Genomic DNA, 14747 nt, shown 5'->3' on the forward strand with positions numbered 1-14747 from the left:
TTCTGAAGAAGATATCAAACCGATTTAATCGGAGAGAACTAATCATAATGCCTTAATTAGTTGGTGATTTTTGCAACATAGCATTAAACTAAAGTCTTGAAAAGGTTGGCCCAGCTTTTTCATGTTTCGATCCATGTCCATATCCTCAGTTGCCATCCGTTGCAATCGAAGACAGGAATTCGAAAAAGTTTCAATACCTAAATGTAGTCTTGAGTAACAAAACTGGATCATTATTTTTGAAATTCGTCCGAAGACAAGTTTTAACTGTTTAAAAAGCTAGAAAAATAGCGCGACGTAATCCCTTTAATGGAACATTCGGGTTGTAGGTCGTTGGCAGTGATATGTGAATTTCACTTAAGTTATTTTTAGAGGCTGTAATTAAACCGAAGTCCAATTCCTGAGACGTCCGCACATTTTAATCGATTGTTGGAAACGATTGTCGAATGCCTCAAAGCAAACATTGCAGAATATTGTAATGGCGACTGTTGAGTTCTGTTGAGTTTGCGGATCTCTCAGGAAACCAACTTGCGACTAATTTCAAGTGTTTTAAAATTGGTCCAAAAATAACTTTGGTGAAATTCACATATCCTAAGAGCTAGACTGGGCGTTTACCAGTCTCTTTGTCCTATTATTCTCTCTTGCATGAATTGAACCTCCTGGGGAGGAGCGTTGCGTGATGAGCCTAAAAACGGCTGAGCAGGAGACTAAATACACTGAAATGCGCGAAAATTGCTTATAGGTTTTAGTAGCCTGTACCAATCTCGTACTCAGACCCATTTTCGCGTTCACCCACATCACGGTGGTTTGAAATGTGGTTCATCGCGTACCAGGCCTTGATTCAATTGGACGTAAACAATTTCAAGTGCTAACCGCTCTAACCAACACCCCTTTGATATATATATATATATACATGTGGGCGATATGTCCCACTTCCATGTCAAGTGAACTAGTTTCCTAGATTTAGGATTTTTGGATAAGAACTGGAACAGTCAAGGAAAACCTTTTGTTCAGTTAACATACGGGTAGCAGATTTACTCTGGCCAGCTTTAATTTATGTGATAATTTTAATTTCTCTCTTGTTTGTGTACGACTCAATTCCACACTTCCTTTCTTTCTCGAACATGGTGTCCAAAAAGAATTTCTAGAGAAGCCGTCTGGTGGGAATTTTCATGACACACGCCGCCCTTATTCCCTCGTCTAACTAGCCGGCACAGTTCAGTGACTGTTCAACGCTCTTCTTCGATCAGCCGAATGAGGTCGGGCGGCCCGAGTTATCACGTTGAAAATCTGGAAACGACATTTTTCCTATACGGAATAATTCATAAAAGAAAACTTTTAAACTGATGAATCCTTGATTACAAGCGTACTTTATTATTCAATCAGGCGTTTTAAATTTTTTTGCAACAATTCCCGACCACCGCTTTTTTCACATCCATCTCCTCAGTTGAATAGCTGTACTGAACTTATAAGCCTTTTGATATCGTTTTATCTAAATAATGTGCTGCACCGGTGTCAGTAGTCAAATTCAAAACTGGATCCATCTTGATGTTGATAATACTTACATTTGCGGCTTGCTGAGAAAAAATAAAGTGGTTCTTTAAAGATAACACTGAGATCTTTTGTGGCGCGTATTTACAAGTCTTCTTTCTTAGCTTTTCTTTAATTACTTATTTATAAATCTCCCATTTCAGGTGGCCGCGGTCTTCGTCAACCACGTCGCTTTTATATCCGTTCTGAAAAACAACTCACAAGCAAACACATGCGACTGGTAAAGCTAACCCGATTAAACAATGCTAGTTGAACTAGCTGAGAGCTGTTTAGGCTTAATTGCGCAGAAATCAGAGAGAAAGATTGAATACCTCTTAAAGGGAAATAATATACATTGAGTTAGCTCGTCAAATATTTATTCAAGGAGAGCGGTTAGATGAAAATGGGAGGAGACGAGGATTAGATATCGAGTTATGAGCCGCATAGGGTAAATCCGAGTCAATTTGCTGTTGCGTTTCATCACGCGCAAAATAAATAATTCCTTGGTGGTCTTGCCTCCTGTTGCTTCAACTCTTGTTTATATTTATATTATCAAGCGCTTGCCTCTTCGATTTTTTTCTATGCTCTGAAATTTACAAGAAAAGTCCCAAGGAATTACTCAGTTTCTTTTTAAGGGGGTAGCATACGCTTAACTTTTCGTCTTGCATTTGGCCATTCCATTTCCGACACGTATTCTTAATATTTGTATATGTCGCTGGGGTAGAAGTCAAGTTGAACAATCGGAAAAGCCACTGATATTTAAATTTAAAACATTTCTTTGCTCAAGGACGGAACAAGAGTGAAATTAATATTTACTTTGATATTTAAATAGCAAACAATCTGTTATATATGTCGGTTTGACGAGTAGATGAGAGGTCTATAAAATGTTGAGAGATTTTTTCAGTCAACGCCCCATCGAACATGGCAGATACATCTTCAAAGAATTTAATATTTTTGTGGCGTTAATATATCCTTGCCTTGACACTTCAAGTTGTTATCCCCTTTGGTGTTCTATTGTGTTTTTTTTATTATTTTTTCTTTGGCTAATAATGCGATAACCTGTGAGAATTTTTTGCTGATACAGTATGACACTTTACTCTTCACGACCGCTAGGTAACCTGGGAGTGTAATCCCACATGGCACTTTTCAAGATGGCGGATCAGTACAGCACGGGCGATACCAGTGTTGAGTTAACCTCGAGTGATTCAAAAAAGAGGCCTCTTGACGGTGCTGGAGATGGCAGGCCTGCTTTTAAGAGGTCAAACCTTGGAGGTATGCTCAGTTAAAAAAAATTTCGTTCTTCTTTGTGCAAAATGCGTCTGTTTTTAGGCATGTGCTTTGGTCATGGTGCTATGCGTCGTCAAGATGAAATATCCACTCTGTTACGTCTGTCAGTCACTGTTTAATTTTCATTGTTGAGAAAGACGATTTGAACGGTTTATCATGTAGCCGTAGCCCTGTTATGTACAACCTGCTTTTTAGATTACGAAAAGTCAAAGTGGAAATTGCTTTTTTATGGCGAAAAAATTATTCTGTTTTGTTCACGACTTCAACGGGTGGGGAATGATAAACAAAGTTGATTCGACTTGACACCGCTCTAATTTAAGCGATTTGCCGTGGCTCTTGCGATCACATACAAATGGTACCTGTGCGACTTGATATTTCCCAGAAATGTTACAATGATGTTTAAAAATTTTGCTTTGCTTTGAGTAAACTGAACCATATGTTTCAGCGTCGTAAAATTTTAAACTGAAATTAATTTACCGACTTGACCACAAGAAAACCAGGCTGACTCTTTTCACATATATTTTTATAATAACACTGGGCGATCAATAATTGATTCCTCGAGTCGGACTTCTAAGCTTAAAGCTAAATCTTCTCTTTTTATGTGAAGATAAGTTGCCCTTTAATTTGTTACGCATTGCGCCGCGTAACGCCTTGCAATCGAGAAAAAAGGAAGTACACGGATCTGTTGCCGACTCTTATATCGTTTTAACAGCAAATATCCACATTTTCGGAGAAACTTTGCGTACTTTTAAACCGTAGTATATTTCCATAGTATTTTTGAAATTATTCAGGGAGGTAACAAAATTTTGTGACTACGGCGAAAGATGGTGTGCATGGATCGCGGTCGTGAATTGAAAACAACAAACGGTACGCGATAGTGAAATTTTTAGGGCGTTCTTTCATCTTGTGTTTTTGGTTTTGATTTTAGACTTTGAGTGTACAAAAGTCTTTTGTCTAAGCGAATATTAAATTAAGGAATAAATAAAACCGGTGTTTTCTTCGAAAGCATAAATAAAAGTTGTTTGGTATGCATTGCTGGTGTTGAACTCCGAGGACCTTACTACTAGCTTTCGTGCGTTCGTTTTTTTTTTTTTTCTCACTTGTAATCGTGCTCACGTTTCAGTGTTTGATTAGAAAACAGCGTTGCGTTAAGTTATTGGAGCCAGCAAGGTTGGAATGAATAGTATTTTTTATCAAACAAGTAGCAAAACAATTCAATGTATGCCGTGAATAACTTGACACTTGCTAAGAATTCTAATTCATGATCGCTCATGCAAAAAGTTGCAAAGTCTGGTTAGGTTTTCTCTGTCAAAAAACCCCTTTTCGGCTCAAATGCCTCGCCTGGCACCCTTTGCAGGGAATCAGAAACATGACTATTGTTCTTAAATAGTGAAATATGTTTTTTCCTTGCAATCAACAAAAACACAGGTGGCCTTTTATATTATGCGTTTTGTCTGCGGCTGTCACAGGCTGTGTTGCGTGTGCCCCGTGCCTCTCAACCCGGGGTCAAGCATTCATTCACAGACCGTCATACATACAGTACGTGTATATTTATTCTTCCAAACGTACGCCTTGACAATAGATCTTCAGCTTGAAGGCAAGGATGTTTAATACTTGGGGTTGGAAAGGTAAATAAACTGCAGTGCAGTTGATTTTTAATTTCTTCTGTAGGGAGTTGATTTATGGTTAATTTTTCATTGGAATCTGAGAAACCATACTTTGGTTGCAAAGCCTTTTATGTTCTTATATTGAATCAGTTTTTGTGCCCAGTTGACCCCTTGTTATTGTGGAGAGGCCTTAAACTCTGATCATCTTTCTTTCTGTAATAACCATGTAGACATCTTTGTCTTTGCATTCAGTAAGTCCCCACTGTTGAATTTCTCCAGATGTACCGTATATAATGTTTAGCACAAGAAGGGTTTCTCTATCTTTTAATGTTAATATGATCCTAGATCATGAATATCATGTCTACACTTCCTGAAAATCTGTTTTAGATACATGTATGTGTGGTCTTCTTTACAGTAGAGCCTTGAGTGGTTGAAATGCAGTAGAATTTAACAGCAATTTATTGTTTATTAAAATGGTTTACTAAGAAAATTCCATCACTCTGAAATAGAGTTAAGGGTAGTCATCCAAGGAAAATTCTAAATGCCATTAGATCTCAATTTAGACTGAGTGTTTTAATTTAAGAAACACTATACTTTGTTTGATTCATTCTGTAAGAACCACTACCACCATATGAAATTAATTTTGTTTCCAGTGGCTTTGTGAAGCATAAAGTAATACTAGAAACACCCTGATTCACATGTCTCTGCAATAAATTATTATTTAATAACTGCCACAAAATTAAACTTTTAGATTTATCTTTTTTCGTCTTGTTTGTATTTGCATATGTCAAGTTATAATGAAGATATCCGGACTAGAAGGAAATCAAATGCATTCTTGTGGCCGTAGACCTACTCCTAGTGAACAGTAAAATTTCTTATATTTTATTCAATCGAAACTATGCCTTCAGTTATGCAATGAGTGCATTGATTAGAGGCTTCATGCTGGGCTGATTGCATGTTTTGCACCTAGAACCTTTAAAAAATGTACTCAAAATTATTGTGAAAGCATTGTGAGAACTTTATACTCTAAAATGGATTCATAGAACACTTTATTAGATTTATGTGAAGATATTTTGTTTTTAATTGATTTGTGGCTTCAAGGAATCTGTTCTAATCATCATTCAAGAAAACTCAAATTATTTTATTGTGTAAAGAACAAACTACGTTGGATAGAAAGTGCCTTTGTGGTTGCGGTCACAGCATAGAAATAAATTCATGAAAAGACTTAAAAGCATGATGCATAACTATCATATTAGATTCAGTAATAATAATAAGCTGCAGCTAGCAATGACATGTTTGGGTTTGACCTTTGTTTCTTGTTTTTGTCAGGGTACATGATTGTTCTGTCATTATTTTCGGTATTTTGTCTTGATTTTGGCTTGAATAATGAAATTTTTCAAGGTTTCAATTAACAGAATGTCACTATCGTGAATAATGGTTGAACCATATATCTTCAATCTTGCAATTTTCTTGCATGGATGTGGATGTGATACTCCAGAAGCAAACATGTGGCATGTGTTTCATATTTGCCATGCCTTTGGAAAAGTCTAGAAGAAATGATCACGGCAACTCTGTTTCTCATTTGACTGCTAGCATTTTTTAAACAAGCAAATGCAGTCAAACCTCCAAAAGCATTGTTCTAGCACTGATTGCCCTCTTGTTTCATTTTTCTTGATTTCCCTGTCTAGTTTGTTCAGTATGGAAATGTGACCAGTGAGTGTTAATCAATGAGTTTCCTTCTAATGACATGTTTATCCTTTGTAATCAAAATGTTTGTGTTGATTATTCCTATATTTAAAGGGGCTCTGTGATATTGCTGTTTTCAGTCAATTCAGCGCTGAGACAATTACATAATGCCTAAACCTGAACACAAAATGCTCTGTTAGTTGGCCCAGCGTTTTTAAGTTTCAATCCATATCATGCCCAGGTTCCATTCAGTGTGAGAGAACTTCATTTCTTGCCCCTTTCACAAGGTCAGCTGACAAGAAAAACATTTGAATTTAAAGTTTTTGGTGCCTAATGGTATTCTTTCACTATAGTGGGGCATGTTCTTATTCAAGATATCTAAAGATGTTTTGTTATGCATATTTGTTAACTTGATGTCACTGATATAAAATGGAAGAAAATTACAGATGGATAGAGTGCTATGAGATTTTTAGACTGTTTCACATACATATATATATATTCTCATTTCTTTGTACTCTTTAGCTGCCAAGACTCCAATTTTGAAAGTCCTAATTCCAAATCATGCAGCTGGTTCGATTATTGGAAAAGGGGGCGCAAACATTGCTGAGGTTCAGCAAACAACAGGTGCTCGCATCAAACTGTCGCCAAACAATGACTACTACCCAGGAACACAAGAAAGAGTTGGTCTCATTATGGGAGAAGTCGAGACTATAAACAAAATGTTAAATTTTGTGATAGAAAAGATCAGGCAAGATCCTCCAGCGATGAGATTAAATCCAGCCATGACTTATGATCGGGAACGGGCAAAACAGATGAAAATTGTAGTGCCAAACTCAACAGCAGGGCTGATCATTGGCAAAAGCGGGGCAACCATCAAATACATAAGCGACCAGACTGGAGCAAGAATACAAGTGAGTCAAAAAAATGCTGAAACAGTGCCAGGAGAGAGAGTGATTGGGGTGACAGGCAGCTTGGAGCAGGTGCAGGCAGCCTGTGCGGTTATTGCGGCAAAAGTACAAGAGGATCCTGAGCATGCTTTAAACAACAACATCTCTTACTCTAGTTTATCATTAGGGGCTCACCGCGGACTCACAAATGGCAGTTCAAGTTTAAGTGCTTTAAATAGTAGTGGGTTAGGTGGACTGGGGAGTGCCGGGAGTAATGCAGCTGCCAATAATATCTTAGCACATGCTGCTTTACTCAGTGGCAGTGGGCTGGGGGCTAACAACCCTCTGCTCAATGCTATGGGGAATATGGGCCCTTTAGGATTATCGTCAACAAGTTCACAGATTCAATCCACAGCTACTCTGGAACTAACAGTCCCTGATGAGCTGATTGGCGCTGTTCTCGGAAAACAAGGAAAGACCATTACAGAGTTTATGCAGTACAGTGGAGCCAAGATACAGGTATCTCAAAAGGGCGAGTATGTTCCTGGGACTAACAACAGGAAAGTTGTCATAACCGGTGATTTTAATTGTGCACAAACGGCTCATTTTCTGATAACACAACGTCTACAACAGGTAGAAGCTGAAAGGCTTTTAGGTCAGCATTCTTAAAGACTATGATATACAAATGTAATATTATCATCACTTGCACATGCATAAGTTTGACTTTGTTTGATCATTTTTAATTTACTGAGAAAAGTCATGCGGTGTTAAATTCTCATAGATTGCTCTGGTTTTCTCTTTTTTGCTTCATTTCTTTGTACATGCAATGCTATTTAGGCAAAAAATTTTCTTGGGCTTTAAATTGAAGAAAAATTATTTGGTGATAAGTGCAATTATTATCTCTTTAGTTTTGCAATTTTGTTTTCACGTCAAACCATTCACATTGCCAAAGAACCAAATTTTATTGGCTTACTTCAACTTGTGACTTATCAGACCCCTGTAATAGATTGAGAGTAGATTTACTAGTCATTAGTTTTGCTCTTAGGTTTCACAATGTGGCAGGATTGTGATGAGCGCATGTTTCCCATAGTTTAAGCATGTGTCATATATCAATATTTATTAGAAATGCAGTGCATTGGAGATAAAATTGTCAGATAATAATATGTTTATCATCACACAACTTGTCTCCAACAAAGTAGGTACAGGTGTAGTGAGAACATTTTATCTGTCATTTGTATCATATGCTTTGTACAGTGAATTACTCTGTATTTTAACAGAGTTAAAACTGACTTCAGCATTTTTATTGACTGTAAGAAGTGATGCTGTGTTGCGGATAATTCAATTGTGCTAATTTTCTCAGAATGATCAAATATGATTTTCTCTTTAATCAGCCTTTGGCTAGATTAATATATATTGCTTCATCTTTCAGAGTTCAAACAAGATTTTAATTTAAAAGCATTGGCAAAATAGCTCAGTTACTTCATCTTTCATTAAATTAATGTGACATAACATTGATTTTAGTTGAGAAAATTAAAGTTTGAATAGAGTTGACAACTTTATGAAATGAAGCCAGTTTAATTATCATAAACATGTTTAAAATTACCTTTGGTCAGTTTTGGCTTCCTAAATTTTTAACCCCCCCAGGGTGTAATTTTTTTCAGTCAGCGTTATAGGCTTTTTAGTGTCAAAGTGAGTAACTGTGATGGACCCACAAAGAATATTGGACATGTAAATGGTATTGAATTATTTATACTCTGTCATGTTAGTAGAACAGTCTTGCCTTTAAATGAAAACCATTGCAAAGGAACACTTTGTGTGGTTTTACTGGGCTGGATGTAATGAAAGAGATAGAATTCATAGTGGTTATCATATTTAAACCAATATTTTGAAATAAGTGTAGATGATATTGTTGTTTATTTCCTTAAATGGTCATGTAGTCAGATTGTCTTTTAAGAGCTCAAGTGTAACAGAGTCATAGTAGAATAGCAAGTCACAGTACAAAGTGAATACAGGTGATGTCCACCTCCATCAATAGGGAGCTTAGCAATAATGACAAGGACAACTGCAATGTCAAAAAGCAATTAGTCTTATGAGCAAAACAAGAGCTCTGCACTTGCATGACGCTTTTTAGTACGTTTCTTTGACGTCCACTGCACCACTACAATGTGACACCCTCCTAACGCGGCATTTTATGAATGACATGAATGTATGAGGACAATTTTTTCCCCTTTTTTTGAACCTGGATAAATTCCTTAAGAATTCAACTCCAGGAAAAATCACCTACATGTACATTTGACAAATTGAGAGGGTCCAAATAGACGCGATAAAGTTTGAAAGGAACAAATTCATTTTCTTAACAATGTTTTTAAAGTTGTCATTGTCGTTATTGCTTTTAAGCTTAAAAGCTCCCTAATGCTCAACAGTTGCTAACTGCTGGAGGCTCCAAAGGGCTGAGGAAAATTTGATGATGGACAGGAGATTTTATTGCCCTTTTTTACATTTGCCCCAGGCCATTGTGAAAAGCTGTGGATACCATGGTTGTCCCAAACACTACTGATAAATTTACATTTAGTACAGTCATTCATTCAATCTTCATTGGTAGACAGAACAGTCTTGTTAGGCATGCAAGGTGACTTTAAAGGATGTTCCAAATATGAGACTAATATTGTTCATGTGGGGCTGTTCCCATCTTTACAAAGTTATTTGTTTATAATTCACATAAATAAGTAAATAATGTTATTTCGGTAATCATTCTTTGGGGTGAATTAAACCATTTGCCATTAGATAAAACGGTGAAAATGACTACAAGGCAACATGATCAACGAAGGCCTACAACTGCCCTGCCTACTTGCAATAGTTATTAGAGGCAGGGAACACTGGCCAGTTTCAGCTCATGTTTAATCTCACCTAAATTTCATTTAGCCACATATTATAACATACTGTTGTAGACATCATAGTAAAATTATTGCATAAACAGACTGGTGTGGACATAAGCTCAATACCATTAGATGCTGGGTTCTCATTTTTTTTACTAAATTCTTTGAGTGGTTTATTCTAGCATAATGTACTAATCCTTAAACCCCTTTAAGCCCCAATATTTCCATCAAATTCGTCAGACTGATCTCCATACAATTCTTTTACAAGATTTAGTCAAGAGAATTTGATTGAAGAATTAAAGCATTTTTCCTCTGGTGATCATCATAGAAATTCTTGTAACCATTCCCTTGTTGATCTTTTGATGTTGCTAGGAGAAGATTGATGTTAGTCCCTCTATCTTAGGCCTTAAAGGGTTGACCAAGGTTAGTTCCTAACTGTGCTCAAATTATTTTATTTTACTTTTTTGGTTTTGTTGTCCAGGTTGCATTTACTACATTTTAATGTAGAATAGCACTGGCTGCCTAAAAATCAGTAGTAGTTTTTGCTGTTGATATTAAGTAGATGGTTTTGCTGTACATTTTAATGGTTGAACATGGAGCAAAGAAGATTTTGTGAATAACTAGACTGTGAGCTCGGGCTTCTGCTATCGTTGCTTATAGCTTCACTTATGCTCTCAATCTACTGTGACTAAAAAGAAAAGTAAGAGACTGCTCACAGCTTAGTCAGGCGAACAGGCAATCTAAGGAATGTTCCACTTTTAGACGAAACGTTTGCCACAAAACTCATCTTGCTCCAAGTCAATTTCTGGTTACTGTATGTTGTTGTTAAGAAGGTCCCTTTCAACACTAATCACTCTGTTGTTAGAAAAATGGGGTGGGGGTGGAGGAGGTGAAGGCTGTAGTCTGAATAGTGAATAGCAGCCTCTTCCAGGGGTAACCAGGCTTTAGAGAAAAGATGGGATTTTACTGCTATGCAGGTTCATAATGCTGTTGTTTCCTTCCTTATACTTTTGTAAATTAATTTTCTTTCAAATTAATAGGACAGGGCAGAGTTGCTTGAAGGCTGATTAGCTGTAACTTTGGGTTGGGTTAATAGTTTTAACCCACAATAATCCACCTTTTTTATAGGCTGTTTTGGGTCTCTAAGTTAAGTTTCAACTTAAATGATTTTGTAAGGTCTAGTAATATTTCACAACCCTTGGTAAAAGTTAATCATCTTTCAAGAAGCTGGAATAAAGCTGTTGGAAGGTCAATTAACACACAACTAGCTTTAGTTACTGTGGCAACTCAAAATAATTCTCTGTTTAAGGTTTATCTAGGAATGGGCATTAACAGAGCTTCAAGCAACTCAGCCCAGGGCTAGAAATTTAAAACCTTTCCCTTTTAACCTGGAGGTATTTGACCAGGTTTTTTTAAATGAAGTTTGTATTTGGGCTCTTCAGTAGTAGTCTGTAAGGAAACTTTCTTTTGAGTGGTACAGGCCGAAATCTCACCTTACCCCACCTCAAGAGGGTTTCCTCACAAATTATATATAATTTACTGCAGTAGTAGTGGTACTGTATTAATTTATTTCTTTTTACTGTACTTGCTGTCTACACAATTTTGACTCTGACAGTATTTCAGTCTGTGACTTATGTCATTCATTTTTGTGTCAGCATTTCTCGCCAAGCGAACATTGACTAGGGACTTCATGTTACACATATCCATGTGACTCATGTCTATCAGTGCCTTGCTCATCATAATGTAATGACAAGTCAGTACCATGTGAGTGGTGTTAACATCACTGTGGTCGTTCCACTTAATAAACTGCTGATACTACATCCATTGTCTGTCTCGACTCATTCCTTGCATATTCACAAAGACACTCACTTACATGTACTTCTTTCATTTTCAAGCACATCATTTTCATTCACAGTCTTTCTTCTAACCTTGGATGCACTATGCAGTTTGTCTTATCATATCAAACCTCTTTTTTTTTCTTGTGACAACCAGTTTTTTTTCTAGTGGCTAAGCAGTTTTTCTAAATATATTCCAGTCCCTTCACATCTGACCATGTCTTGGACATACTCCGGCCATTTTTTAGGGCTTGTATTGGTGTTGTATGAAGTTTCTCACGTTTGTATTTCAGCAATTCCGCAGTTTTAACCTCAGGGTACAAGAAAAACGCAAAGGTAGGTTTCTTGGTTTTGCCCTGAATTTTTTGAATTCAATAAAGAAGGATAAAAAAATGGAGTATAGTTTCTTAACTTGAACATATGAAGTCGCGAGTATATCCATTTGCCCCACCTACCTTACCCTGCGAAACAGTGAGGTTTGTCTAGTTCTTCTCCAGAAAAGCAAGAAGAGAAAGGGACTCGCGCCCCTCAGAACATTTAAAAGAGGGGCCGGTCCAGCTATTGTGGAAAGGTTCCTTGTGAACCCCAACGGGAGCTCCCTTATTTTTCATAATACGGGACTATACAGCTGCTCCTCCGAGACTCTACACCAGACAACATGAATTTGTGTCCCTGTACGTTCCAGGCTAAAAATTTGCTTCGCTATCGGTATCAGTAATGAAGATTTAGAGCCTGTTCTAACCGGACGGTAATTGTCATTCCCCGTTCGAGAGTCAGAGAGGGACCTTGTGCGGCTTCACTTCCTCCCCCCTCTCCCCCATCCCGGACTGTCCAGGTGTTACCCCTAGCTTCCCCCTAGCTGGGTATCCACCTCCAAATGCGTGGAAGTAAACAGTGACTAAAGCCCAGTGCATACGGACCCAACATTGTTGGGAGTTCCAGGGGCGGATCCAGGATTTTTTTTAGGAGGGGGTGCACTCGTCTCTTGCTCTACTTCAACACTAAGAAACCACATAGTTTTTTTTTTTTGCAGAATACCAGTTGTATTAGAAAACCGCGGGTCGCTCGAAACCATTGCAGACAATTTTTCTAGGAAAATTCTTCCTCGTGGATTCCTTCGGGGCGTAGGCTTAGCCTACCGGAAATGATCGATTAAGCGCCGCGGCGCCTATTTCATTTTCCATGTTAAAGGTGCGGCGCTTATTCGAGGCTTCAACAACGGGGAAAACTCTAAGGGAAATCTAGAGAGAACTCTAAGTTGTGCAATGGACAAATATGTGCACCTCGAACCGTTATATGAACCCGGTTTCAAGAGTTTCCCCACATTACAACGAGAGAAACTCACGAGTTGGTCGTGGTCTTATTTGTCAAGTAATATGGTTTTCATATCTCTTTCCCGTAAAGTTCCGATAGTAACGACCCCCCAAAATTAACGTCAATTTTTTGTGGCCGCTAGTAAATCCCGAAAGTAGCTACCCCCCCGAAAGTAGCGACCCCCCCCCCCCCCCAGAAAGTAGCGAGACCAAGTTTTTTAAATTGTATACCGTATACCTTTAATTTGTCAATCAATAGTCAAAATTTTAATGTACAATAATATGTTCGTGTAGTGTTACAAATTGTTCACGATAAGGCACTTTAATTTACAACAAGGGGAAGCTTTATGCCCCCATTCGTCCTTGACATCAGTTCACTGGATGTAGCGATGTAAGAACCACCGTAAACCGGCATAATTTCGTATTAACAACAGGAACGTTTCTTCAAATTCAAATTGAAAACTCTATATGGTTTTCGTCGATTTAGACTGCAAAACAGTCCGTATTTTTGCGTATTCAAGTAAGCGCGAGCAGTCAAACAAAAGGTCTGGAACGAGGCTGAAAACGGTGCGGGTGTATTGGACAACCCTCCCGAAAGTAGCGACCCCCAAAGGCTGCTAATTCCGAAAGTAACGAGGGTCGCTACTATCGGAACTCTACGGTATACCAAGAGCCGTAACAAAGGTTGGGCTTTTCTATGCAAAAACCCAAATTAGCGCCGCGGTGCTTATTCAAGTGCGACGCTTATTAAATTATTTTCGTTAGAGGTGCGGCGCTTAATCGATCATTTACGGTACGTACTAGTGGGGACGAGGTTGAGTTTTTCAATGAGCTGAAGCGCTGCACTGGATGTGAAATGCTGCAAGGCCTTCATCATGTAATAGAAGTTTTTCAAGTCATCATGAGTAAAGCTAGTAACATTCTCAATGGACTCGTTTAAGGGAGCTCATTGTTATTTTCTGTAAACTAAAGGAACATTTTAAAAGACATTATTCGTTTAAGGTTGTTCATTTTGTTAGCCTAAACCTATAGTGCATGAACAAGGCAAATTATATCCTCAGCACGCTCTCCAATTCAAACAGTGTGCTTAAAATGACAATGTCATCTGCATAGCTGACGTTCCCTTCGTTGACTTCCATTGGAACAAGTAAATGCATCGGCCCCTGGTAAAGTAGCTTGCCAGTAGGCTCACCTGTGCGAATTCGGGAAAAATTTTGGCTGCACAAGTGCGCCTGCTTCGCAGGCTACTGGTAGAGTTAATCTTACGAGAACACCAGATTCAGAGGGATCTTGAAGTTGATGAGGTCGAAGATGACAGCCCTGAAATGGATTAGAATTACGCGCCGTTTTTGAAAAACTGTTAGCCTAACAGTTTTCAAAGTTCACTTTTTGTTGTCTATATCGTTTGATATAATGCTTGGGAGACATGCTTTGGTTTTGTCATTCAGAAGTAATTTCTCAAGTTCCCGTAATGAATAAAGACGCGAAATTGGCTTAATTTAAGGAAATGAACTTGACAGCCGTGACACAGCCCCTCAAACTACAGGATATTCTCGGCGGGTCCGCCATTCAGACAAATCCCTGGTTTAAATCATGATCACCGGTTTATTGTCCCTTTTGCCGTCAGAAGACTGAATTGTAGGATACCTCACAAGCTGTGATATATTACATACATGCTTTATCGAGTCTCCTTCAACAGGGCTTTTCAGTCACAACGTTAATTACTACA

The 14747-nt window shown here is 38.0% G+C and overlaps 1 protein-coding gene across 2 annotated transcripts; it reads left to right on the plus strand.

Annotated features, from left to right (window-relative positions):
- The first annotated feature begins 2663 nt into the window (after nucleotides 1-2663).
- On the plus strand, nucleotides 2664-11695 carry LOC140942638 (RNA-binding protein Nova-1-like). 2 transcript variants are annotated; one of them, XM_073391573.1, is made up of 2 exons: nucleotides 2664-2799; nucleotides 6630-11695. In XM_073391573.1, exons 1-2 carry the CDS (start codon nucleotides 2664-2666, stop codon nucleotides 7661-7663), a joined length of 1170 nt encoding a protein of 389 aa, XP_073247674.1. In that variant the 3' UTR covers nucleotides 7664-11695. The 2 variants fall into 2 exon arrangements, with proteins under 2 accessions (XP_073247674.1, XP_073247675.1); XM_073391574.1 differs by lacking the exon at nucleotides 2664-2799 and adding an exon at nucleotides 4329-4442.
- Nucleotides 11696-14747: the final 3052 nt, after the last annotated feature.

Source organism: Porites lutea, chromosome 7, assembly GCF_958299795.1.
Source record: "Porites lutea chromosome 7, jaPorLute2.1, whole genome shotgun sequence".
Lineage (NCBI taxonomy): Eukaryota > Metazoa > Cnidaria > Anthozoa > Scleractinia > Poritidae > Porites > Porites lutea.